The sequence below is a fragment of the Chlorocebus sabaeus genome, chromosome 5 (assembly GCF_047675955.1).
Source record: "Chlorocebus sabaeus isolate Y175 chromosome 5, mChlSab1.0.hap1, whole genome shotgun sequence".
Classification (NCBI taxonomy): domain Eukaryota; kingdom Metazoa; phylum Chordata; class Mammalia; order Primates; family Cercopithecidae; genus Chlorocebus; species Chlorocebus sabaeus.
Window position 1 is genome coordinate 3,350,610 of NC_132908.1, and position 28,000 is coordinate 3,378,609.

Sequence of the window (28,000 nt, forward strand, 5' to 3'; positions counted from 1 at the left end):
GCGTGCCCCGCAACAGCTTCCGGCGTGCTCCGCAACGGCTTCCGGCATGACGCAGTAGAGAAGATGGCGTGGTAGGCGCGTCGCGCGCCTGAGGGCCTTTTGTGGTGAGGTGGGGCTTAAGGGTTGCGGCTCCGCTCTCTGTCCTGAGGCTCTTAGATTGCACTCTGGGTTCCTGGACGCAAAAACTCGGAGTGGCTGCGTGATGCAGAGTGAACTGGGTCCTCTGGGGACGCGTGGGGAACGAGGCAGCCCGGAGTGCCTGCCTTGTTGCCCTTCGGACCTCCAGTCCATTCGGGTTCCCCAGTGAGGCCTCTTTTGAAGGGCTCGGTGGCGCTTGCCCTTCACGCTAAGAAAACACTCGTTTCCTAAAGCTCGACTGCGCCCTTGTGCTGAGCGGTGGGGACACGAAGACAGCACAGAAACATGTTTACCCTCAGCGAGCCCCCGAACTGTTGGAGTGGATAAACCCACCAGAAACAAATTACAGCGTTAGGCGGGTTAAGATGGAGCACCCTGAGAAACGTTACAGAGAGGACCGGAGAGTTCAGAGGATCAGGATGCTTCAAGAAGATGGGGGTAGTGGTGTCATCAGTCCTCATCCTGGGGTTTTTGTCTTTGATGGTGCACTCCTTGAGGACATGAAATTTTTCTTCGACGTTTCCAATACCTAGGCTCAGGGGCCCTTCCCTGATTGGTAGTGGTAGAGACCTGCTGTCTCTCGTGTTTATTATCTATGGAAAGGATGAATTAGGTCTTGGCGACTTAAGGAGGGAAAATTTTGGTGAGCAAAGGCACTTATATGTCCCTAGACCGGGGGTTCTCAACCAGCGCCCCCCTCCCAGGGCACAATTGATACTGTGTGGAGACAATTTTGTTATCACTACCGAGTGGTGCTACTGACATCTAGTGGGTGGAGACCAGGGATGCAGCTAAACATTATACAAGGTTCACAGGGTTCCTATCCCACTCCCCACCCCAAGAACTCAAAAAAACGATCTGGCTCAAAATGTCAGTGTGCTGGGGTTCTGAAACCCTACCCTAGAATGACAGCGGAAATGGAGAGAGCAGATGTTGGAGACATCTCAGCCGGAGACCATATTGAGTTTTGTCTCTCTCTTTTTTTTTTTTTTTGAGAGTGTGTCTCGCTCTGTCGCCCAGGCTGGAGTGCAGTGGCGCGCAATCTCGGCTCACGGCAAGCTCCGCCTCCCGGGTTCACGCCATTCTCCCGTCTCAGCCCCCGGAGTAACTGGGACTACAGGTGCCCGCCACCTTGCCCGGCTAATTTTTGTATTTTTAGTAGAGACTGTGTTTCACCGTGTTAGCCAGAATGGTCTCGATCTTCTTACCTCGTGATCGGCCCGCCTGGGCCTCCCAAAGTGCTGAGATTACAGGCGTAGGCCACCGCACCCGGCCTCATTTTGTGTTCTTTATAATGCTTAAGTATTTGATGCGCAGTTGGTTAATCAGGTGTGATGAGCCCAGTCTTCCTTTTATTTTTTCACCTGTTCATTCATTTGCCAGATACCTATTTAGCACTAAACACTATTCAGGATGCTAGGATTCCGCACTGAGCTGAAAAACCTTACATTCTTGGGCGGGGGATTTGACAGACATTAAAACTTATATATCAAGTAGTAATATATGCTATGAAGTTCCTGCAAGATGGAGTTTCTCTTCCTACCATCTCATACCATTTATTTACTTTCTTCTGAGTGCCAAGCACTGGCCTGGATACTTTACTGATATCTCTACTCTTTTCCTGTATCCTGCAAGATGGATATTATTTATTTATAATTTATTTTTTTGAGAGGGAGTCTTGCTCTGTCCCCCAGGCTGAACTGCAGTGGTGCAATCTCGGCTCACTGCAACCTCGGCTTCCTGGGTTCAAGCGATTCTCCTGCCTCATTCTCCCTGTGATTACAGGCACCTGCCACTACGCCCTGCTAATCATTTTTGTATTTTTAGTAGAGACGGGAGTTTCACCATGTTGGCCAGGCTGGAGGCTGATCTCGAACTCCTGACCTCAAGTGATCCTCCCCCAAGGCCCCCCCCCCCCGCCTCGGCCTCCCAAAGTGCTGGGATAACAGGTGTGAGCCACTGTGCCCAGCCCTGCAAGGTGGGTGTTGTTATCCTCAGATGATGAAAAGTGGATCATAGGAGTTGAATAATTTGCCCCAAATCACTTAGTAGGGAGTTGAGCTTGGTCTCAAACCAGATTCACCTGAAGGATAAAGTCTGCGTTATTTCCACTAGTTAACATTGTGTCCCATATGCACAGCTGACTTGAATGGGATGAGAAATATATACCTTCTTTGGTAGAGTTAATAAAGTGAAGTAGAAACAAACTCACACTGACCTCTTTCTGTTTCCAGAGTAGAGTTTTTATCAGAACTAGCAGGAGGTGATTCTTCAGAGTTGCAGCAACTGAATTAGGACAATAATTGTAAGAGTGACATCATGGAAAGTGAGCAGTTCTTCTTGAAGGCCTAACTGAACTGGGTGAGCCATTAAGACATACAGGGTTTATCCTATATCTTAACTTTCACAAAGTTATGTGATGATTTTACTAATATTGAGAAAGTCATACAGGTTATGCGATTTACTTGAAATCAGTTTCTGGAGCTTCGATTCCTTTTTCGTTTAGGTTGTCACGTCGATTGGCTCTTCGAATGTGTGGTAAGGTGGTGGACAGCCGTAAAGTCACTCTAAATTAGTAGATGCTTGTTCAATTGTTAGAACTTTTCGTTTTGAAGCAAAGGCTTCTCAGATTATGAAAATTATTAGTATGACTGCTGTTAATGATATCGATGAGCCTACTGATTAGATAACATTTAATGTGGTGTATGCATTGGGTTAATTGGAGTAATGTTGAGGCACACTGATAGGCTGAGGAAGTGCTGTGGGAAAAAGGTTAAATTAACGCCTATAAATATAATGATGAAGTGGATTTTAGCATAGGTCTGGTTAGGTATATAACCTGAAAATAGGGGGAATCAGTGGACAATGCCTCCTATGATGGCAAATACTGCTCCTATTGATAGAACATAGTGGGAATGGGCTACAACATAATATATATCTTGTAAAATAATGTCTAATGATGAATTAGCTAGTATAAGGCCAGTTAAACCTCTTACTGTTAGTAGGAAAATGAATCCTAGGGGCTCAGAATATTGTGGGAGATCATTTGATATTACTACCATGCAGTGTAGCTAATCAGCTAAAGACCTTGAGTCCAGTAGGGATAGCAATAATTATAGTAACAGAGGTGAAGTATGCTCGTGTGTCTACGTCCATTCCTACATAGGAATGTAAATATATGGTGAGGCCATACGATAAATCCTAAGAAGCCAATTGATATTATGGCTCATGCTATGCCCATATACCCAAATGGTTCCTTTTTTCCAGAGTAATATGTTACGATATGACAGATTATCCTGAAGCCTGGAAGGATAAGGATATAGACTTCAGGGTGACCAAAGAATCAGAATAAATGTTGATAAAAGATAGGGTCGCCCCTGCCAGCAGGGTCAAAAAAAGTAGTATTGAGGTTACGATCAGTTAATAGGATGGTAATGCTGGCGGCTAGGACTGGGAGAGAAAGGAGGAGAAGGACTGCCATAATGAGGACTGATCAGATGAAAAGGGGTGTTTGATATTGGGACAAGGCTGGGGGTTTTATGTTAACAACTGTCATAAAATTAATGGCCGCTAAAATAGAAAAACACCTGCCAAGTGGAGTGAGAAGATGGTTAGATCCATAGAGGCTCCTGCTAGGTTTCCTGCTAAAAAAACTGTCCAGCCGGTTCCAGCGCCGGCTTCTACTACTGAAGATGCAAGTAGAAGTAGGGAAGATCGGGAGAGAAGTCCGAAGCTCATATTATTTATCTGGGGGAGTGCCGTATCAGGTGCACCAATCAGAGGGACTAGCCAGTTGCCGAAACCCCCAAATATGACTTATATGACCATAAAGAAAATTATGACTAATGCGTGGGTGGAAACAGTAACATTGTAAATCTGATCTTCTCCTGGCAGAGTTCCTGGTTGGTCTAATTCTGCTCGAATTAGAAGGCTTAAGGCGGTGCCCACTATTCCTGCTCATGCGCCGAATAGTAAATATAGTGTTCTGATGTCTTTGTGGTTAGTTGAAAACAATCAACGATTAATGAACATAAGTGGGAAAAGGGTAAAATGGCTGAGTAAGCATTAGACTGTAAATTTTTTTTTTTTTTTTTTTTTTTTTTTGAGATGGAGTCTTGCTCTGTCCTCAGGCTGGAGTGCAGTGGCTCAATTTTGGCTCACTGCAACCTCTGCCTCCCAGGTTCAAACGATTCTCCTGCCTCAGCCTCCTGAGTAGCTGGGACTACGGTCATGTGCCACCACACCCAACTAATTTTTGTATTTTTAATAGAGACGGGGTTTCACCATGTTGACCAGGATGGTCTCGATCTCTTGACCTCGTCATCCACGCACCTTGGCCTCCCAAAGTGCTGGGATTACAGGCATGAGCCACCGTGCCTGGCTGGATTTATCTTTTTAATTAAGATTGGGATAAGAGCTATAATGTTCATTTCTAGGCCGGTTCAGATGAGAAATCAATGTGAGCCTAGCATTGTGATAAGAGTTCCTGTGAAAATAGTAAGGGAAATAATAAGTTGAGCTATTGGGTTAATTAATACAGGAAGGGTATAACTAACATTTTTGGGGTATGGGCCCGATAGCTTATTTAGCCAACCTTACTTTAGGACTTGGTGTAATGGGTAGCACAGATAATTTTGGATTCTCAGGGGTAGCTTCAATTCCTTAGTTCTAGAAATCAGAGGATTTAAACCTTTATTGTTTACTCTATCAAAGTAATTCTTTTGTCAGACATATTTCCTATATTTGGGGTGGGATGCTGGAAATTAGGCATTGAGATACATCATATGCAGAGTGCTGGTGTAAGCGGTAGGACATTTTTTCATAGAAGATATATAAGTTGGTCATAGCGGAATCGGAGGTATGCTGTTCGAGTTCATAAAAACGGTGGTTAAAGAATGGTCTTGGTAATGAAATTTGTGGTATAGAGTTCTGGTGACTCTACAGTGTGTAGTGCTCCTCGCAAAATGGTAGTAGTTATTTATTATGATAATATTCATATATTCTGCTATAAGAAGTGGGCAAATAAACCTGCGGCATATTCGATGTTTAAGCCTGAGACTGACTCTGATTCTCCTTCTGTTAGTTCAAAAGGGGCTCGGTTAGTTTCTGCTAGTGTGGAGATAAATCATATTATGGCTAGGGGTTATGATGGTAGAAGCAGTGGGAGGAATTCTTGCATTGTGATAAGTGCATTTAGGTTAAATGAGCCACTTATTAGTAGAACTGATAAAAGGACAATGACTAGAGTGACTTCATATGAAATTGTCTGGGCTACAGATTGTAATGTGACGATTAGTGCATAATTTGAATTAGATGCTCATCCTGATAGGATAGACGGCTAAGCTTGATGTGGCTAGTATAAATAGGAGGCCTATATTAAAATTAGAGCATCTGGTATGTGGAGGGGAGTTCACAAGAGGAGAGCAATCAGAACGGCTAGGGTTGGAGCAGTAGCATAAAGGGTAATAGTAGACTTTAAGAGATGTAAAGGTTCTTTGATGAAAAGTTTTATTGCATCAGCGAATGGTTGAAGCAGTCTATAGGGACTTACAGTGTTAGGACCTACAATGTTAGGTAATTGTATGTAGCCTAAGATTTTTCATTCAATGGGTATAAGGAATGCTATAGCGATTAAAGTGGTAATAATAAGTAGAAGATTGATTATAGGCATATCATTAAGAAAAGGAGTTGAACCTCTGATTTTAAAGTTTTAAGTTTTATGCAGTTGCTGGGTTCTGCCATCTTAAACGCTGTTCTTGGGTAGGGTGTGTGATGATTTGTTAGATTGAGACAGCATCGTTTATGGGGGCAAGGGTGCTTTGTGGAGTGGGCCCTGTTTCTCTTGGCCTTTTGTACTAAGGAGAAATGTTAAATAGATAGAAACCGACCTGGATTACTCTGATCTGAACTGAGATCACATAGGACTTTAATCACTGAACAAACGAAGCCTTAACAGCGGCTACACCATTAGGATGTCCTGATCCAGCATCAAAGCTGTAAACCCTATTGTTGATATGGACTCTAGAATAGGATTGCATTGTTATCCCTAGGGTAACTGATTCCGTTGATCAAATTATTGGGTCAAAGTGTGCTAACTCGCTTAGACTAGTGCGGTCTTAGTTTAGGTTGTTTGGAGGTTGAATTATGCTCCGAGGTCACTGCAACCACATCTTAAATTTCTTTTATTTTTTATTGTTTATTTATTTTTTTATTTTTTAAGACAGAGTGTGGCTCTGTCGCCAGTCTGGAGTACAGTGGCGCGATCTTGGCTCACTGCTATCTCTGCCTCCCGAGTTCAAGCCATTCTCCTGCCTTAGCCTCCTGAGTAGCTGGGATTACAGGCGCATACCACTACACCCAGCTAGCTAATTTTTGTATTTTTAGTAGAGACAGGGTTTCAGCATGTTGGCCAGGATGGTCTCCATCTCCTGACCTCGTGATCTGCCTGCCTCAGCCTCCCAAAGTGCTGGGATTACAGGCATGAGCCACTGCACCGGGCACCCCAACCAAAATTTTTAATGCAGAGATAGTAGGCTAGGACCTGTAGCCTTTTTTTTGAGTTTCTGTTTGCATTAATGAATGAAATCTCCATAGGGTCTTCTCATCTTTTTTGTTTATACTGTCTCTTCACGGATAGATCAGTTTCACTGATTGAAAGTAAGAGACAGCTGAACCCTCGTGTGGCCATTCATACAAGACCCTATTTAGGGAACAAGTGATTATGCCACCTTTGCACTGTCAGGATACCACAGCTGTTGAACATATGTCACTGGGCAGGCAGTGCCTCTAATACTGGTAATGCTAGAGGTGATGTTTTTGGTAAACAGGTGGGGTAAGATTTCCCGAGTTCCTTATACTTTTTGTAATCTTTCCTTAGAGCATACTTGTGTTGGATTAATAGTATAAATAGGGTATTTATTATTTGTTAATATTAGGCTGTTAACTATCAGTGGATTTTTCTGGTTTGATGTAAGCTTATATAATGGAGAATATAATGTTACTTATATTAACATTATTGCTTCTATTAAGTAATAGATTAGTCTAATGTAATGTTAGGAGTTCAATAGAGTGATTAGGATTTAAAATAATTGATGTTGAGCTTTAAAGCTTTCTTTTTTTCTTCTTTCTTTTTTTTGATATGGAGTTTCGCTTTTGTTGCCCAGGCTGGAGTGCAATGGCGCAATCTTGGCTCACTGCAACCTCCGCCTCCTGGGTTCAAGTGATTCTCCTGCCCCAGCCTCCTGAGTAGCTGGAATCACAGGCATGCACCACCACAGCCAGCTAATTTTGTATTTTTAGTAGAGACGGAGTTTCTCCATGTTGGTGAGGCTGGTCTCAATCTCCCGACCTCAGGTGATATACCCACTTCGGCCTCCCAAAGTGCTGGGATTACAGTTGTGAGCCACCGTGCCTGGCCTTAAATGATTTCCTAATTGGTGGCTGCTTTTGGGCCAACTATGGTGGTAATATTTTTTACTCTCTGGAGGAAAGTTATTTCCTAGGGTTTAAAGAGCTGTTCCAAAGAGGGACAATATTAAGGATGGGAGGTTTGTCTCCTGTAAAATGCATCCTTTCTCCTCTGCGGGTTATGTTCACCTGGTCCTGCTCTGAATGAGAATATCCTGATTCCTGAAAGGCCTGCTCTGTGATGGAGGCATTGCATTGCCTAGCAAGGTGCGGGTGCTTTAGATAAGTCCTCAGTGTCTGAGTCACACCTCTCCCCCAAACAGATCAATACAACTGGCTTTCTGCCCAAGAGACGACCGAAGGCCAGGCACGGTGACTCACTCCTGTAATCCCAGCACTTTGGGAGGCCCAAGCGGGCGGATCACGAGGTCAGGAGTTTGAGACCAGCCTGACCAACATGGTGAAACCCCGTCTCTATTGAAAATACAAAAATTAGTTGGGTGTGGTGGCATGCGCCTGTAATCCCAGCTACTCAGGAGGCTGAGGCAGGAGAATGGCTTGAACCCTGGAGGCGGAGGTTGCAGTGAGCCGAGATCACGCCATTGTACTCTAGCCTGGGCAACAGAGTGAGACTCCGTCTCAAAAAAAAGAAAAAACAAAAACAAAAAACGAGAAGGGGGGCTAAAGTGGGGTTGGGTACTATGCAGCACGGTGTGACAGAGCTGTGGATCTGGGGTGGAAGGGGCCACAGACCTTCCTGCACTGCCCTAAGCAAACAGGACCTTGATGTGCTCTATGTCCCTGTGGTGCTGAGGCCTTGACCACTCTTTTATTTTTTCTCCTCTTTCCAGCTTTTATTTTAGGTTCGGGGGTAAATGTGCAGGTTTGTTATACAGGTAAATTCCATGTCGAGGGAGTTTGGTATACAGATTATTTTGTCACCCAGGTAATGAGCATAGTACCCAATAGGTAGTTTTCCAGTCCTCACTGTCCTCCCACTCTCTACCCTCTAGTAGGCCCCGGTGTCTGTTGTTCCCCTCTTGGTATCCATGTGTACTTGTAAGCTCCCTGTTACAAGCGAGAACACATGGTATTTGGGTTTCTCTTCCGGGTTAATTCGCTTAAAATAATGGCCTCCAGCTCCATCCATGTTGCTGCAAAGGACATGATTTAATTCTTTTTTATGGCTGTGTAGTATCCCATGGTGTATATGTACCACATTTTCTCTATCTGCATCACCATTGTGGGCATCTAGATTGATTCCATGACTTTGCTATTGTGAATAGTGTTGCAGTGAGCATATGTGTGCCTGTGTCTTTTTGGTAGGATGATCATTCCTTTGGCTATATGCCCAGTAATGGGATTGCTGGGTTGAATGGTAGCTCTGAGTTCTTTGAGAAATCTCCAAACTGCTTTCCACAGTGGCTGAACTAATTTACATTCCCACCAGCAGTGTATAAACATTCCCTTTTCTCTGCAACTCACCAGCATCTGTTATTTTTTGACATTTTAGTAATAGCCATTCTGACTGCTGTGAGATAGTATGTCATTGGGGTTTTGATTTGCAATTCTCTTTTGATTAGTGACGAGCATTTTTTCATGTGCTTCTTGGCCACATGAATGTCTGACTGCTCTTCTAATTCTGTTCTGCTCAGCTGCACCTGCCCTGCCTGATGATGGGTGAGGGCAGAGTTCTTAGTGAAGCCTCTCTTAGAGTGAGAACACCTGTAAGACTTTTCACCAGTGTGGGTTTTTCAGTGGGCACTGAAGTGGGAGCTATTGTTGAAGCTTTTCCCACACTCTGCACACTTGTATGGGACTGATTTTCAATGTGAAAACAAAATATAAAAACTATTATTGGAGTTATTTCTAAACAGAACTAACATTAGAATAGCCTGAATCATCAGCATTATCTTTCAGAAAAATCAGATTCATCAAATAGATCTTTGGCCTACAACTGTTAGAGAATTATGTTAACATCATATGTAAGAATGCTACATTTTCTAGGATTTGACATTTTCAGTGATCGAGAATCACTGAAGGTAGGAAATACCACTACTAAATGCTGTAAATAGAATGATGTCCTTTGCTTCCAAATTCGATATACTAGAGCAATGTGAAAATAATAAAAGCAAGATGACCAGGAGTGGTGGCTCACACCTCTAATCCCAGCACTTTGAGAGGCTGAGGCAGGAGGATCACTTGAGGCCAGTTCAAGACCAGCCTGGTCAACATGGCAAACCCCGTTAGTCGGTCATGGTGGTGCAGGCCTGTAGTCATAGCTACTTGGGAGGCTGAGGCATGAGAATTGCTTGAACCTGGGATGCAGAGGTCGCAGCGACCTGAGATTGCACCACTGCACTCCAGCCTGGGCGAAGAGAGAGACCCTGTCTCAAAAAAATAAATAAATAAATAAAATAATAAAAGCAAGATATTTTGTGGCAAAGTTATCTCAGGGTAAACACTGCAGCTGCAAGCACTGCTGGCAAGTATTCTTGGGGCAAATGCTTAACTTTTCAAAAAGCTCAAGAGACCATGATGCTTTTCACCATACCTTAGATAACGTCCTGCTACCTTGTGTGCACCAGCCAACAACCGTAGACAAATGCACCTGTCTTCTACCACTTTTTATCCATGGCGATTTCATAAAAGTTTAAGTGTCTGTGACTCATCATAGATGAATTTTAACTTTGGTTCCTAGTGCATCTCGTTCCCATTCTTCCTTTCATCTACCATTCTCATCTACCAAACTCTTCAGGAGTCAGAATCTCCTGATGAACCTTGTTTTTCCCTTGCTTCTGTGATCTTCACTCTTATGATGGCACAAACCCTTTCCAACCCAATTCATTTCCTCTTTTCCCTATTTCCTACCCCTGTTCCTTCTCTGCATGTCCTACTTCCCTGAAGCAGACTCTACACTTACATATATGTCATTTTCAGGACCCTGCAGGCTTCTGCATGAGTATAGTTTCTAATGGAGAAAATTACAACCAAAGGCCAAGGAAGTGGAGGGAGAAACAACTTTATACTCATCAGAAATTAGTAATGTTTATAAATTTGTTTATAATAGTTTATAAATTATTATCAGAAATAGTAATGTCTATAAACCACTTTAAGAGACAATCAGGAACTATGATGACGGCGATAATAAAAGGATAAGTCTTATAAAAAATTAACCTGGATGTTACGCTTGCTCTAAGGTTAAGTCACTTAGGGAAACAGATTCAGTATTATCCAATGGCTTAACCCTCCTTCTTGTTGTTCCCTTTTTGGTGGTGGCTGGGTTACAAAGAGTAGTGTCTTCTTCCCTGAAGTTAGTACTAGTATGGCAGGTGCCTAGAGGTCAATTATTGGTTTAGAAGAGATTCAGGCTCTTAATTTCTACATGTGCTTCCCAGGAAAGGGGACACTTCCTTTCTCAGCCCTGTGTGAGGACTACGTTAGCCCAGAACGTGTTCTCAGATCACTGGGTGCCCATTCTCAGTTCTAGGAACAGGAAGACCCTGGTTTCCTGGCAGAATTTATGGACCCTACAGCTTTCTCTCCATCAAACTTTAAGTCACAGTAAGATAGGACTCTGGAGTCACAGGCACACCCAGGAGAGGTCAGCATCCTTATGCTGATTCCTGGTCCTAGACATGGGTCTTAAGATCCAGTAGTCAGTAGGTCTGTTGCCAAGTCACGGACTGGCTAGATCTCTCCATAACAGAAGAAAGCCCTAAGGAACGCATACATGCTGACCTGAGGAACTAATCTGACAGTTTTCCTACACACTCATAACACATCTCTTCCTTCCTGTGATGAGAGTACTACTTTCAAGTGTACTGTCTGATGACGGGTGAGGGCAGAGTTCTTACTGAAGCCTCTCTCACAGTGAGAACACCTGTAAGGCTTTTCACCAGTGTGGGTTTTTCGGTGGGCACTGAAGTGGGAGCTATTGTTGAAGCTTTTCCCACACTCTGCACACTTGTATGGGCTCTCCCCAGTGTGGATGCGCCGGTGAGCACTGAACTGGGAACTGTTGTTGAATCTCTTTCCACAGACAATGCACTGGTAAGGCTTCTCCCCAGTATGGGTCCTCTGGTGGACAATGAGGCTGGAGCTCTGGTTGAAGCTTTTCCCACACTGCCCACACTGGTAGGGCCTCTCCCCTGTGTGAGTTCGTAGGTGGGCCGTGAGGTTGGAGCGCTCACTAAAGCCTTTCCCGCACTCACTGCACTTGTGAGGCTTCTCACCTGTGTGGATTCTCTGATGCCGAACAAGATAAGAACTTCGGCTAAAGGTTTTCCCACATTCTGGACATTGAGATACTTTTTCCAGTTCGAGTGCTGGCTTGTTGGGAGAATGCACACTCTGAGAGCAGTTTTTCCCACAGAGGATATGTGTACAGGCTTTGTCCCTGGCACAAAAACTCTGGTGACTCATCTTCTCCTGGGATGGGGTTTTCGGCTCACTCTCCCCTGGAAAATTTCTACATTGCCTTCTTGATGTTGGCTCACTCTCCAAGCCTTTTTGTAGCTCAGAGTGCCAAAAAACTCCTCTGGACTTTCTCTGAAAAGCCTTGTGTATTTCTACTTCCTCTGAATCATCCCATTTTAGATTTTCTTTTTTAATCTCATTCTTGATGTCAAAATCTGGAAAAAAACCCCACAGAAATACAATGGACTATAGAGAAGGAAAACAATGGAATGCAAAGTTATAACTGTACTATGTAGAAGAAATATCTAATTGAAATTCTTCATGTGATTAAGTCTCCTGCTAATTAACAGCTTTTTATTTTCTAATTGTAATATTTTTGAGCTCCAAATTATTACAGAAAAATTATGCCCTAAACTCCAACTTTTCTCCTATCTATGTCATCTGCCAGTCTGTTTATAGGTGTACCCTCAATTCTTGAATGTTCTAACTTCTGGCAGCAGAACAACAAAAGGCAACCCTGGTCTTGGCCAGCTCAAACAGGAAGAAAGCAAAGTGCTAAGTACTCAGCCAGCATAGGCTCAGGCTGTGAAAGGCAAGGCCATGCTAGAGGAGGAGAGAGAAGATAGACCTGGTCTGGAGGCCTAACCAGCAGTCTGACAATGCAAAGTAGTGAAACTCCATGGGAAAAGATGACATGAACTTAGTGAAAGAGGTTGGCAAATGCAAAATCAGGGCTCTAAAATGCAAGAGGAATAATCTTTAAACTCCATGAAAACCAAAACTCCTGGCTTGGATAGGGTGACATATCAAGATGATGATAATGCCAGGATCAGTGACAGCTCCCACTCAACTGCTAGACTAATGGCCTCTAAAGTGGACTTTGCCATTCTTTGACTATCAGAGCCAAGGGAGTCTTACCAAGTCTGTTTGGGAACAGCACTGGCAGGTCAACTTTCCTGACTTCCTGGCCAGGATTCCTGAAGTCCTTTTCATCCCTGTCTGCACCATCCACAGTGCCATCTTCTACCTCCTTGGGCTCCCCGTTCTGGTGATTCAGTTCTCCCACCTCAATATCACCTCCTTCTTGGCCAGGAACAGCATCACTTGCCATAGGAGGTGCAGAGGCCCAGGAGCTTGAAAGAGCATCCATTTCCTCATAAAAGATACAAGGCTCAGGCACACAGCCTCTCCTCACTTTGCGGTAACTCAACTGTAGGCTTTTGAACTTGGTGCGACACTGTTCTGGGGTCCGCAGAAAACCCCGATCCCAGAGTTGTTCCGCCATGGCCCTGTAGATCTGGCTGTTCTGCTGACAAGTCTGGAGTTTTCCATAAAATTGAGAACTACTAAGAATAGCCAGGAGCATCTTGGTCTCTTCGTAGCCCCAGGGCACACCTGTTGCTGGGAGACAAAGAATAGGTCAATCAGATCTGTCAATTAGATCATGGAGGACTGTACATACTGCAGTGTGAGGTTTTAGCAGCTTAAAAAGTTACATCCTAGGCTGGGTGTGGTGGCTCACACCTGTAATCCCTGCACTTCGGGAGGCCAAGGTGGGCGGATCACAAGGTCAAGAGATCGAGACCATCCTGGCCAACATGGTGAAACCCCGTCTCTACTAAAAATACAAAAAAAATTAGCTGGGTGTGGTGCCGTGTGCCTGTAGTCCCAGCTACTCAGGAGGCTGAGGAAGAAGAATCACCTGAACCCAGGAAGCAGAGGTTACAGTGAGCTGCGATTGTGCCACTGCACTCCAGCCTGACGACAGAGCAAGACTCCATCTCAAAAAAAAAAAGAAGTTACATCCTGGTTTCTCAAACTGTGCCACAACTGGCTATTGTTATTTCTAGGAAGAAATCTCACTTTGGCCATTTGTCTAAAACATGAAAACTTTTAGTATAATACAAAAGACATTCCCTCCACTGAGAAGGACTTGTAGGGTTATTTACTCAAGCTGCCTTTTAAATTTGTCTTTAATTATCCTCAATCCTACTCATTTCTCCTGGAGAGATGGCTGGCAATAAGGGTAGTGTCTTGCCTGCCTTGACAGTTGTGGGACTTCCTGAGGGTGGCCACATAAGAGGACACAGCGAACAGGTGACATTCGAGTAAAGCAAAGATTCAGGGGACAGAGGAGCTGGTTGTAAGGATATATCTGCCTGTTCCCTCCCTGATACAGGAATACCTCCTCATCTGGCCCATCTATATCTGTTTATATCTCCTGTCATCCTTGTAGATACAAGAAAATGACAGCAGTTAACACACCAAGGTAAGAATAAGCAGTAAACATCTGAGAAGAGCAGTTCAGGATGACTGGCTACTCAAAAACCCTCACCACACACTCCTGCTGCCCATCTGGGCCAGTTGATGAGGACTGATTTGACTAGAGCTGTCCCAGCAAGTGCACTCCAACATCTGGTTGTGATATTCTGAAGGGCACCAGCCTCTTCTTGTCACTCCCTCTGCTCCACACTGAGCCACTGTCACCTCATACCTGGATCACTGCCATAGCCTATCTGGTCTTCTTGCTTCCACTCTGGACCTTTTACAGTCAACTTTCAACCCAGCAGCCAGAGGGAGTCCTCTCCTTTGTTATTCAATTTAACTAACAGTGCCTACAATGCCAGTTTCTAAGAAATACGAATATTACATGAACCCTGCCTTCAAGGAGATCACAGTCATGTCGAAGTCTCTCTAGCAAAAAGAGACATGAATAAATGTTTACATAGAGTTAAGTGCCAAATAAAGTGAAATACTCAAAGTGGTCCTTTTAAAACTATTACTCCTCTGCCCAGAACCACACAAGACTCCCCCATTTCACTCAGAATAAAAAAGTCCTTTATGTAGGGCCTGACGATCCTGTATTAGTACTTCTCAAATTATCTATGAAGGACAGGAGTCTTGTGCTTATTTCTTTTGTAAAATACAATAAAAATAAACTGAAAAGTGCAGCAATGTTAAATTGTTATAAAAGTTTCTAATTGCTCCCTCTCAGTCTCAGCTGACAGCAGTCATTTGAGCTGGCTTTCTGAGCTCGTTTTCTCATTACTCATGGGTGCACTCTGTGCCAGTTAACTGGCATGCCCACCTCGCTCCAGGCTGTCATTGCGTCTTACACTCTTCCTCCATGTGGGATATGGCTGCATGGCTCATCCCTCCTCCTTCGGTAAGTCTTTTCAAATGTCATTTTCTCAGTGAGAGTGACCCTGAGGACCCAAACTGAAAAGTGAAAACCAACCTCTGTCCTGGCACTCCCATCACTCTGCTCTGCTATTTCTCTCCCATCGTGCTTATCGCCCTCTAATATCTTCTGCCGCTTACTGATTATGCTATGGTCTGTCTCTTCCCACAGGGCAGGAATCTTTATCTGTTTGTTCCCTGTTGTATACCTAACAACCTAGAAGTAGGTCTGAGATACTATAGGCACTAAGTTAATATTTGTGGAAAGAATGACTTGTCCTCCCACATTCTGTCTCAACTCTTAACCTCTAATTTTAAAGGATCCTGAATGGTTGACAAGAAACCAAAAGTGTGTGGGGAATACAAGCCTTCATTTGATAAGCCTAATGTTGTAGAAATTAAAATTACAGGTACCATTACATGAAATATTCAGAATAGTGCAATCCATAGAGACAGAATGAAGACTGGTGTCTGCCAGGGGCTTGCAGGGGGAGGACGGGGAGAAACTGCTGGATGGTTGTAGGATCATACTTTGGAGTGACGGAAAGGTTCTGGAACTGGACGTAGTGGTAATTACACAACACTCTGAATGTGCTAGATGCCAAAGAATTGTTCACTTTACAGTGGTTAATTTTATGTCATGTGAATTTCACCTAATAAGTTAAAAATCACAAATACAAAAATATTTATCTCTCACCTTACTGTATTATCCATATATATTTAGTAATACAAAGCTCAAAAAGACACTATACTCTCCTGCAACTGGACAAAGATAAGGTGCAGGAGAAGCCTGAAGAAGCAGCAAGAAATGGCATATGCTGAAGCCAGGAAACTGGGAGTTCCTGGCAAAGGAGGGGAGGGATGGCAGGGGCAGAGCAGGGAAAAACCACACACCACTGGGGAGGACAACATTGTAGAGTGAGGCAGGGGCAGTGTCACAGGGCCTGTGTTCATGGCCTTGTCTAGTCCCTCCAACCCTGGGCTTGGCCAGGAGAACCCTGCATGTGAAGCAGCAGAGGAGACATCTAGGCCCAGTGAGCTGCAGAGTGTCTGTCTCTGAATCTGGATGGTCAGGGAGGCTGCTCTGAGGAGGAGGCATTTGGCCCAGATGGGACAGAACTGATTTGAGAAAGGCAAGAGAGCAGTCTGTTTGGCAGAACCTTCCCCAAATGTCCTGAGATGCTGGGAAAGGGCCTGGAAGGCCTGGGCATAGTAGACTGTCCTATTTGGGTGGTTTTATTTGTTAATCTCCTCTGCCACTGGAGAAACTCGGGCGTGACTACTGCTACCTGTGTGCATGAGCACACTCAGCATGAGCACATCTGTGCTCTTGTTGCCCAACTGTCTGGCTCCAGCTCCGGCCTGCTTGTTCTGACTCTGTCTCACTATCACTTTTTGCTTCTCCACCCCCTCACCCTTCATCTCCCATGTTCTTGACTGCCTGTCACACATGCTACCCCTTTCTTTTGATTTCTGCCTGTGTCTCTCTTGCCTGCTCTGGTTCCCCATTTACTTCCTCCTTTCCCTCCACCCAACAGTCTCCCCACTCCCTCTGTCTCCCTTCCTCTCAAGTCCTTTCAGCTTCTCTGAACAACTGAACACATCCACCTGGACCTAGAGGGAAGATGGATCCTTACCCAGCGAGATGTGTCTGTTCTTCCTCTGCGTGGCACCCCTGTAGAGGGCCTTTCGTGCAGGGCCTGGGCACATCCATTCTTGCTGACAGAGGGATACAGCTCTGTTGTCACACGTGGCTGGTCCCTGTAACAACACTGGAGCTGGCTACCGGTAAAATAGCACCACTCTAGCCTGGGGTGGGGGCAGAGACAGGATCACAGTTGTCAGATCAGGGGCAAGGCAAAGGCAGGGGAGGTCAGCCCCCAGGGACAGGTTCTGAGCCATGTGATGATGTCAGAGTGGACAGAATCAAAATAACCCGAGAAGCCCCGTGGACCACACAGAATCCTCATGTATCTGGAAATGAGGGTTTTGGGGTGAGAGTGGGTAATCAGGAGACAGAACGCATCAACCACAGCTCACCTGGGACCCAGCTGTCCAGACCACAGCACCTGTCTCCTGGTCGTGGAGACCTGTGTTTTGGGGCAGGTTCCTGGGAGCCTGAGGAGCAAGCCAGGCTGGGGGGAAAAACAGCCGCTATTAGAGGGCGGCTTCCACACAACAGCACAAAGCAGAAGCTCTCAAAGTGGGCTCCTGGGCCAGCTGCATCAGCAGCCCCTGGCAACCCATCAGAAATACAAATCCTGGGGCCCCACCTCAGATCTTCTAAATCAGAAATTCTGAAGGTGGGGCCTGGGACTCTCCCACCCTGGATGAGTCTGAGGCAAACTCAAGTTTGAGAACCACTGCCAGAGCCCACGGCCTCTGTGAGTTGAGAGGTTCCTTTCATGAGATTCCTCTTGGCATAAGAGCTTTAATTTTTTTTTTTTTCATTTTATATGCCAGGGAAAAAGAATCATAGTGGGAAAACAAAAATATCTCCATAGCCCTGCCACCCAAAGATAACCACAGTACTCTTTAAAAAACCACAGTAACAGAAACCTTTTATATTTTTCAGATCAAGATAATACATTTTTTCTCAAGTCTCCAACTTCAAGAATTGTACAAATATGACTGTGACATTGCTTAAAAATATAGGAAAAATTTTTTAAAAATTGTACAATCCCAGCACTTTGGGAGGCCGAGGCAGGCAGATCACGAGGTCAGGAGATCGAGACCATCCTGGTTAACATGGTGAAACCCCATCTCTACTAAAAATACAAAAAATTAGCCGGGTGTGGTGGCGGGTGCCTGTGGTCCCAGCTACTCGGGAGGCTGAGACAGAAGAATGGCATGAACCCGGGAGGCGGAGCTTGCAGTGAGTCGAGATCGCACCACTGCGCTCCAGCCTAAGCAACAGAGTGAGACTCCGTGTCAAAAAAAAAAAAAATTGTACCAATAAAATGAATCATATTTACTACTTATTAATGAAACTTCAATGGCAACTCAGAGGTATGTGACCCCTGGAGAGGTAACAACATTCCAGATCTGTGAGTGGCCCATGGGCCTGGGAAGCAGAGGGAGCCTAGCCTGGAAGGCAGCAAGTCCTGCTCTTTACTCACAGCCCCTGCTGTCCCAAAGCCTTGGAAATCACACACACAGAACACAGGTGTTCCCAAGGATTAAAAGGAAATAAATGCTAAGTGGCAAAGTTTATAAAGATGTTAACAAGAGTATTACTTTGCTTAAAAAAAACTTAAATCAGCCGGGCATGGTGGCTCACACCAGTAACCCCAGCACTTTGGGAGGCTGAGGTGGGCGGATCACCTGAGGTCAGGAGTTCGAGACCAGCCTGTCCAACATAGCGAAACCCTCTCTCTACTAAAAATACAAAAAATTAGCCGGGCATCGTGGCAGAAGTAGGTAATCCCAGCTACTCGGGAGGCTGAGGCAAGAGAATCACTTGAACCCCGGAGGCAGAGGTTGCAGTGAGCTGAGATCATGCCATTACACTCCAGCCTGGGCAACGAGCGAAACTCCATCTCAAAAAAAAATTAAAATCTGAGACAATTTTCTACTTTATCAACACAGTTTGCCAACTTAAACATCATCAAGACACAGTGTTTTTCAGGCTGGGTGTGGTGGCACATGTCTGTTTTCCAGCACTTTGGGAGGCTGAGGCAGGAGGACTGCTTGAACCCAGCAGTTTGAGGCAACAGTGAACTATGATGGCACCACTGCACTCCAGCCTGGGCGACAGTGCAAGACCCTGTCTCTTAAAAAACTTACCTAGCAACCTGCAATGGCAGCTTTCAATTAAACAGAAAAGGCAGCAAGTATATAGCCAAATTACTTCATGGAAAAAGACTTATAAAAATATAGACCCTTGGTATAGCCACGCAATGGAATATTATTCAGCCATCAAAAGAAACAAAGTACTGACATGCTCAAAACATGAAAAGTGACAAGGCGGCAGACACAAAAGGTCACATAATACATGTGATTAGACTTATATGAAATGTCCAGAACACGTAAATCCATGGAGACAGAATGGGGAGCAACTGTTTAATGGGTACAGTGTTTCCTTTTCGGCATGATAAAAATGTTTTGACACTAGATAGAGGTGATGGCTGCATAACACTGTGAATGTACTAAAGCATAACTGAATTGTTCACTTTGAAATGGTTAATTTTATGTTATGTGACATTCCCTCAATTATAACAATTTTTTTTTTCATAGAGACAGGATCTTGTTATGTTGCCCAGGCTGGTCTTGAACTCCTAGGCTTAAGCTACCTCCTGCTCCAGCCTCCCAAAGTGCTGAGGTTACAGGCATGAGCCATCGCACCCAGCTAAGATAATTTTTTTAGTTAAAGTTTTCTAAGGCCGGGCGTGGTGGCTCATGCCTGTAATCCCAGCACTTTGGGAAGCTGAGGGAGGTGGATCACGAGGTCAGGATATCGAGACCATCCTGGCTAACACAATGAAACCCTGACTCTACTAAAAATACAAAAAATTAGCCGGGCATGGTGGCGGGCACCTGTAGTCCCAGCTACTCTGGAGGCTGAGGCAGGAGAATGGGGTGAACCTGGGAGGCGGGGCTTGCAGTGAGCTGAGATCGTGGCACTGCACTCCAGCCTGGGAAATGGGGCAAGACTCCGTCTCAAAAAACAAAGTTTTCTAAAAAAATTAAGACAAGTAAAAACAAAAAATAGAGCTCTGGAAGAAAGGCAAAAATAATACAAATATATTCTGGAAAGATTAAGTTGGATGGGGAAGGGGATTTAATGTCTTCAAGTATATGAAGAACTGCTGTGCAGAAGGTGAAGGTAACATGTTCACCTTTAAGGACGCCTGATTCTTTAGTAACAGAATTGTAATAAAAAAGAATTACGCTAACACATAAAGAATCTTGAAATTTGTAATCTTGCTTTTGGATATGGATATATTTCTCTTTTATTTTTTGTTTTTGAGGCAGCCCAGGCTGGAATACCAATGGCGTGATCTTGGCTCAGTGCAACCTCCATCTCCTGGGTTCAGGCGATTCTCCTGCCTCAGCCTTCCAAGTAGCTGGGATTACCATGCCCGGCTAATTTTTTGTATTTTTAGTAGAAACTGGGTTTCACAGTGTTAGCAAGACTGGTCTCGAACTCCTGACCTCAGGTGATCCGCCTGTCTGGTCTTCCAAGGTGCTGGGTTTACAGACATGAGCCACCACGCCTGGTCGGTTTTTGGATATATTTCAAAGGCATTTAGTCTGGAACCCTTGAGTGGACCCAGTTCAGACCTTTGTTTCCAGTAAATGATTGTTCCTCACCTGCCTCAGGTGAGGACAGAGGCTTCTGCTTACCTTCCGACTGTTCCCCTGGTCTTTGGTGTGAGCTCTGTGATCCCTTTAAAGTCGGCTTCTCTGGCTGAATCTCCTGTTTCCATTGGGATCTCAATGATTCTCTGGTTGTTCCCAAAGGGGCCATCTCCTCCATGAGTACTTTCAAGTCCTTCTCAGAATCTGGGACCTGAGAACAGACCCCATCATCCATCACTACAAATTCCTGCCTAAGTTGGACTTTACAACTCCTAAGAGTGGCATTAAAAAATAATGTGTAACATAAGGAAGCAGAAGAGAAACATCTAGGAGCCACTGTATTGCTGCTTTAATAAAATAAAAATTAATAGAATTAGGTCTTTGAGGGTGCAGTGGGTCACACCTATAATCCCAGCACTTTGGGAGGCCAAGGTAGGTGGATCATGTGAAGTCAGGAGTTCAAGACCAGCCTGGCAACATGGTGAAACCCCATCTCTACTAAAAATACAAATATTAGCTGGTGTAGTGGTGTGAGCCTGTAACCCCAGCTACTTGGGAGGCTGAGGCAGGAGAATCACTTGAACGCAGGAGGCAGAGGTTGTAGTGATCCAAGATCACGCCACTACTCTCCAGCGTGGACAACACAGCAAGACTGTCTCAAAAAAAAAAAAAAAAAAAAAAAAAAAGTCTTTGAAGTGGTTAAGATTATTTATATGACAGCACCTAGCATAGAGCCTGACACACCAGAACTGTTAAAAACTGGTATATATTTGTTAGAAGAGAGAATGTCAGCTTTCACTTTAGCATGCCCCCATGACTTCCACACTAGGCCATTTCCTCTGCCCCCCCCCCCCCAATCCAGTATTAGTTCTGTCTTCAAAAGAGACCTCCTTTGGTCCTCTCCATCTCCCAGCTCCATCAGGGTCCAGGACACTATCTGCTGTCTGTATCCTCTCTACTGCTGAACCCTCCAATCCATTCTCTCTACGTGGAATTCAGTGTGATCTTTTTAAAATCTAGACTCCTATCCCTCCATGGTAACAACACTCTTCAGTGGCTTCCCACTGCACACAGAATAAAATCCAAACTCCTCTTCGCAGCCTAAAAGGCCCAGCATGATTCTGCCCTGCCTCCTCCCTTTCTCTCACAGCACTCTTCCCCAGTCTCTGAGCTCCAGCCACAAGCCCTCCCTTCCTCTCAAACCTGCCCAGTCCTTTACCACCTTAGGCTCTTGGTATGTGCTGTGCCCTCTGTCTAGAGTACTCTCCTCCCAACTCTTGGGACAACTGGTTCCTTCTCCTTCAGTGTCACCTCAGAGAGGCCCTGCCTCACCACCTATCTCCCAACACTCCAGTTATCACATCACTGTGCTCATTTCCTTCCAAGCACTCATCTGAAACGATCTTTACGGTTTACTTTTGATTTATGATTGTCTGTTTCCCCCATGGACTGCGGGCTCCAGCAGGCCAGGGGCCATGCCTGTCCTGTTCACTGTAAAATCCCCAATATCACAGTCACTTAAAATCAACTTTTGTCTTTCAGAGCCATCTTCATTCCTTAAGTCCCATGCTTATAACAGGCACCGTTAAAGGGAATGAGGAGAGGTACTGAGAGGCAAGTGGGGTCCTAAGAAATTATGTCAACCTCTATTACTACTACCCACCTCCACTTCTTGCTCTCCCCTTCACTTTCATGATAGGTGATATGGTTTTGCTGTGTCCCCACCCAAATCTCATCTTCAATTGTAGTTCCCATAATCCCCATGTGTCACTGGAGGGACCCAGTGAGAGGTAATTGAATCATGGGGGCAGTTTCCCCCATGCTACTCTAGTGATAGTAAGTTCTCACAAGATCTGATGGTTTCATAAAGGACTTTCCCCTTCACTCAGTTCTCATTCTTCTCTTTCCTGCTGCCATGTGAAGAAGGACGTGTTTGCTTCCCCTTCTGCCATGATTGTTTCCTGAGGCCTCCCTAGCCATGCAGAACTGTGAGTCAGTTAAACCTCTTCTCTTTATAAATTATCCAGTCTCAGGTATGTCCTTATAGCAGTGTGAGAATGGACTAATACAATAGGTTTCAAATAGGTGTTTAACCTATACACTCCTGCACTGTTTTATATTAAGAGTGTGGGCCAGGCACAGTGGCTCACACCTGTATTCCCAACACTTTAGGAGCGTGAGCTCAGAAGGTGAAGACCAGCCTGAGCAACATGGCAAAACCTCATCTGTAATAAAAAACAAAAATTAGTTGGGCATGGTGGTGTGCACCTGTAGTCCCAGCTAGTTGGGGGGCTGATGCAAGAGGATCACTTGAACCCAGGAGGTTGAGGCTGCAGTGAGCCACATTCATGCCACTGCACTCCAGCCTAAATGACAGACCAAGACCCTATCAAAAATAAAATAAAGTAAAATAAAATAAAGTGTGATTCCGAGATGCTTAAGGGTAAGAAGAGGAGAGAGCATCAAACAGAGTGATGGAAGGGGACCTGGGCTAGGATGACTATTGGCATGCTGGGATTCCCACTCTATTTATAATAGTTCAGTTCTCCAAGCTCTACCTTCTTACAAGTGCTACTGCACCTCTCCATTCAATCTTACTTATGAGTAAGAGTCCCAGTCCCACAGACTTCAGACTAATTTCCTCAACTTTTTCCCTGATGCATCACCACCAAGCTGCTCTTCCCGTCTCTAAATTAAGTCAAAAGTACTAACTCCTCAATCCTACCAAATTTCATCTACATCCCCCTTCACCCATTCCTCTTCCCACAGGCCGTGCACATCCCTACCTCCTCACTGGGAAACACAAGCATATCTGCTGCCTAGGTCCTTCACATTCCAGCTATGCAGACTCTGGCACCCAGTAAGCTGCTTCCTGCTCTGATCACAGACTCACTCAGGCTGACCAACGTTCCTCTGACCTGTGCCCTCCATTACTCTAGGCCTCTCCCAGACTTACCCGATTTCAGTTGCCTTCCTCCTACCAACTTCTCCACAACAAAAGCTGGCGTGTTACTTTTCTCTTCCTGTGCCTTTCCCACCTCCCTGCTCCCAGAAGATATAAGCTGGTTACACTGATCAGATCTCACACCTAGTCCTGACCATAAGAGGATATTTTATAAATCCATCAGTGTCCCATACTGAACACTTAATCCCGGCAGCAAGAACCAGGGCAAGGCCTGGCTCTAACATAATTTTGTTGAGTGTACGACACATGGCACTCTGCCCTCAAAGAAGCTCCTAGCAAGAAACTAGATTTTCGTTCACCAGCATCTGTAGTTTTCCTCCATCCCCTGAGTGAAGGATAGTTGTCCTTTCCCTGGCCTTGTTTTGGAGAATTTTTCTGAGTGTTTTTACCACTTTAATTAAGGACTTCAAACATTACTAAATATATGAATGTCTAACAGCTGTATCCACAGATGAGAAATTCTTCCCGTACTATAAGGGCATAGGACTAACCCGAGATAGCCAAGACCTTCTGTGGGCAGCAGAGGGCTACTGTGTGTTTCTCAACCAAGCAGCCCTCCAGTAACTGGACTCCCCAACTTCTTCATAACCCAAACCACAAAGTTCCGACTTCCTTTTCTCACCTGTTGTCCAGGAGCTCTCTGTACATCCTCAACCAGAGCCACAGCTTCCTCCCCGTTTTCTGGATGCTGCTCCCTCACCCAGGTCTGGATCTCCTCTGGCAAGATAGTCAGAAACTGCTCCAAAACCAGCAGCTCCAGGATTTCCTCTTTCGAGTGCGTCTTCGGCTTCAGCCACTGACAACAGAGTTCCCAGAGTTTGCTAAAAGCTTCATGGGGGCCAGTTACTTCCTGGTAGCAAAACTGCCTGAAGCGCTGACGGGAGGCCTCGGAGTCAGGGCTGTTACCCTGCAGGGCTGATTTCTGGCCCTGTGTGGGATCCTTGTTTGAGGATGGGTGTGCCTCGGAACTCTTTGCTGCAGCCATCATTTGCTTCAACGAACTGGCTTACTCTGGTTGCCACTTCTACCCTGGAGATCAGAGTCCATCTCTTCCCACATCACTGGGAAGCCATGTTCTGCAAGGAATGTCTTTCTCTAATCCGTGAGACATGAGAGTGTCAGACATGTATAGAGACTCACAGCTGAAAATAAGGGCTCAACTTTGAAGGATGTCTGAAGAGGATGGAAAAAGACAATATAAATCTATCACATTCCTTCACTCTGGTTCTTGTGATTTACTTTCTATCCCTTTCCTTTACTCCCTCCACAAATCTACACCAATGATCCAAAACACTAGAAATATTGAAACTGTCTTTGCAAAAACTGTTAACAGTGAGAAGATTATGACACTAAAAGAGATAGGATCTAACCAACTCCATCTTGCTTTTAACCTCCAAACTGCCCTTGGTCATTCCTGGGCGTGAGGCAAGCTAGCTTTGGGTGAAATTTAGTTTATAGTTTGAATGATAATAACCCTTCCCAAAACTAAACTCCTTTGTGAAACTAATTAAAGACCACCAGGCTCTTAGGAGGATGAGAGGGGCCTGAATTCTGCTAAGATGTAGGCATAATGAAATGATTATCCAGAGGTCACAAGATTTGCAACTTCCCCAATTAAATAACATCACCATTGTAGAACCCAAGATTGGCCTTTTGAGATGTCTTTTCAGGCCTCTGCTTTCTGACAACCAGATGGCCCCACCCAGACTAGGGACTCCTCTGTGGCTCCCACCCAAAATCGCACTCAGCACACAAGAGCCATTTTCCACAGCTCTGTGAGTGCATCCCCAACCAGTCAGCATTCCCCGTTCCCTACCCAACTGCCTGTCAAAGCCCTAGCCTCTGACATTCTCGGGAGGCTGACTTGAGTAATAAAACTTGTCTCCCATTTAGCTGGTTCTATGCGTATTAAATTCTTTCTCTATTGCAATTCGCCTGTCTTGACAAATTGGCTTTATCTAGGCAGTGGGCAAGATGAACCCACTGGGCAGTTACAGTAGCAAAAAATAGTTTTCTCCCAGCCAAGATTGTGTGTCTGCTAACAAGTTACTCAAACTGTTCCTGATGAGGTAGTTCACCTGTTCCTTCCCTTCTTCACTCACGTACCTAAGTCTTTTTCTTGTCCTTCCCTATCCTCAAGAAGCCTGGACTCATGTTCCCAATCGCTACCCTCAGGAGAGCACTAGTGTGCGTGCACTTCTTAATTAACTTCTTCATCACTATTATACCACACACACACAACGTAGATAAGTGGCTGTTTGGGTTTGCTGTATGTTTTTATTTTCCAGCATTCTTTTCCCACTTCTAATAGCAGCATCTTCTTCCTTTGTGAAAAAGTCCCTCTTGACCGGGCGTGGTGGCTCATACCTGTAATCCCAACAATTTGAGAGACTGAGGTGGGTGGCTCACAAGGTCAGGAGATCTAGACCATCCTGGCCAACAAGATGAAATTCCATCTCTACTAAAAAGACAAAAAAACTAGGTGGGCATGGTGGCACACGCCTGTAGTCCCAGCTACTCAGGAGGCTGAGGCAGGAGAAGTGTTTGAACCCAGGAGGCAGAGGTGGCAGTGAGCCAAGATCTCGCCATTGCACTCCAGCCTGAGCAACAAGAGCGAGACTATCTCAAAAATAAAGAAAGAAAGGAAGGAAGGAGGGAGGGAGGGAGAGAGGGGGAGAGAGAGAAAGAGAGAAAAAAAGAAAGGAAAGAAAGAAAGAGAAAGAAAGAAAAAGAAGAAAGAAAAGAAAAGAAAGAAAGATAGATTGGTTCTGGTGGGGATATTAATTACAATACCTGCCTCCCCAGAAGTGGGCATATGACACACAGCTAGGCCTATTAAAATTCTTTTCTGAAATTTTACGTGAGAAGTAGGGAAAGCTCTTAATTTTCTGGGAATTGCTAAATTGGCCAAATGTAAGACCAGAGTTGTCTGCAACTATGTCCCACTCTCTACTCCACTCTTCCGTCACAGGAGCCTGTTCACAAGAGGACAATATACTCGAGTCCTGAAAACATGTTTGGATCTCCAAGGCCAGTTTATGCAAGGCAATATTTTATTTTTTTGAGAGTTAATTTAAAAAATAGTTTTATATAATTAAAAATTAAACAAAAAATAACTTTTAAAAATAATTTTATTTATTTATTTTTTAATCTTTAGAGATGGAGTCTCACTCTGTTGCCCAGGCTGGTCTCAAACTCCTGAACTCAAGCAATCCTCCCACCTCAACCTCCCAAAGTGTTAGGATTAAAAGCATAAGCCACCATGCCCGACCTTAAAAATAATTTTAAATAGAGGCTAACTTTTGTATTTTTTGTAGAGATAGGGTTTCACTATGTTGCCCAGGCTGGTCTCAAACTCCTGTGCTCAAATGATCCTCCCACCTTGGCCTCCCAAAGTGCTGGGATTACAGGTGTGAGCCACTGCACCAGTGAAGGCAGTCTTTTTTTCATTAGTTTGTGTTGGTTTTTAACTACTTAAAACACAGATTAAAGCAGATCGTAATTTACATTTTCTACAGGAGCTGATACACCCTCACAACGTGGTATTAAAATGGATCCAGCATGCACAACAATATGAATATACTCAGGACTACTGAGCTGTACACTTAAAAATGGTTAAGATGGTAAATGTTTTTTAAAAAAGAAAATTTTTTATATTTTAAAAATGGATTTGGGTTCCCTTTTCTCAAAGAAGTTGAACTGCCTTCACTTAAATTCTCTTTACATTTCAGTGCTTCTAGAGATAGAGAAATCAAGGGCATTATTATTGTTAGTACTGCTTTTTAGCCAAAAAGAAACTGAGAGCGATGAAGTATCTTGCCTAAAGCATCACACAGGAGAACTCTAGGCAGCAAGGCCAGGACTAGAACCTGCACCCCTTGCCTTCATTATGTTCATCCTGTACCTTACCTGGCTGAAGAATAATTTAATAAATGCTCTTCTAACTTCAGGCAGAAGGCGGAACCTGCACCCCTCTGGACCCTTTTTGACCCCTTACATCCCACTCATCGTTAAATTTTAAAATGCTGTTCTCTGAAAATTTTATTTCACTCTAGCGATGGCCCAAACCCTGGGAAAAAAATGCAGCATGAGGATGGGGAGCCAAGTGGATAGGTTTTTCACTTAATAACCACTTATTGAGTACTCAGAACGCACTCGGTGCCAGGGTCAGGCACTGTGGATGAGTAGGGAGTGGACGAGACAGGGACGAGATAAGCAGGGTCAAGGCCAGGGGGTCCCGGGGCGCCGGCGCTTAGGCTCGGGGTGATCCGCGCGGTGGGAGCGGGGCACGGTGACCGCGGCGCGTCTGGGGAAGCCCGGCCTGAGGGAGGTCGCCTGTCCCACGGAGACGCCCATCGGAGTCGGACCCAAACGCCTCCGAGAAGGCTCTCAGCGGGGAGGGACTCCTCGGCTGTTGCAGGGCCCAGCCACTAGTCCCGCCGGCGGCAAGGAAGCGGAGGACTCACCGGATACCAGTACTCGGGACTCCACAAACTCCCTCAGCCTCCGGGCCGGAAGTCAGGGGCGCGATTCGCTCTGCCCACTACGCACGCCCCTGCGCAGGCCCGCAAGTCGAGCTGCTGGACTGCA

At 45.0% G+C, this 28,000-nt stretch overlaps 1 protein-coding gene, 1 long non-coding RNA gene and 1 pseudogene across 14 annotated transcripts; 1 reads left to right on the forward strand and 2 right to left on the reverse strand.

Moving 5' to 3' along the window:
• Positions 1-10: 10 nt before the first annotated feature.
• LOC119621184 (uncharacterized) lies at positions 11-24,322 on the forward strand. 3 transcript variants are annotated; one of them, XR_012092904.1, is made up of 3 exons: positions 11-781; positions 2,373-2,499; positions 24,044-24,322. It is a non-coding gene; the product is annotated as an uncharacterized lncRNA (long non-coding RNA). The 3 variants fall into 3 exon arrangements; XR_005237737.2 differs by lacking the exon at positions 24,044-24,322 and adding an exon at positions 12,413-12,889; XR_005237736.2 differs by lacking the exon at positions 24,044-24,322 and adding an exon at positions 17,720-18,991 and having other exon boundaries at positions 12-781.
• Positions 4,968-5,809, reverse strand: LOC103227491 (MT-RNR2 like 4; annotated as a pseudogene).
• On the reverse strand, positions 10,826-27,997 carry ZSCAN32 (zinc finger and SCAN domain containing 32). Of its 11 annotated transcripts, none has more exons than XM_007983806.3 (7): positions 27,877-27,997; positions 24,033-24,583; positions 20,491-20,656; positions 17,185-17,279; positions 16,782-16,905; positions 12,883-13,365; positions 10,826-12,179 (listed from the first exon to the last, which is right to left on the reverse strand). In XM_007983806.3, exons 2-7 carry the CDS (start codon positions 24,396-24,398, stop codon positions 11,320-11,322), a joined length of 2,094 nt encoding a protein of 697 aa, XP_007981997.3. In that variant the 5' UTR covers positions 24,399-24,583; positions 27,877-27,997; the 3' UTR covers positions 10,826-11,319. The 11 variants fall into 11 exon arrangements, with proteins under 11 accessions (XP_007981997.3, XP_037845860.2, XP_037845859.2 ...); XM_037989932.2 differs by having other exon boundaries at positions 16,782-16,953; XM_037989931.2 differs by having other exon boundaries at positions 24,033-25,777; positions 27,877-27,959.
• Positions 27,998-28,000: the final 3 nt, after the last annotated feature.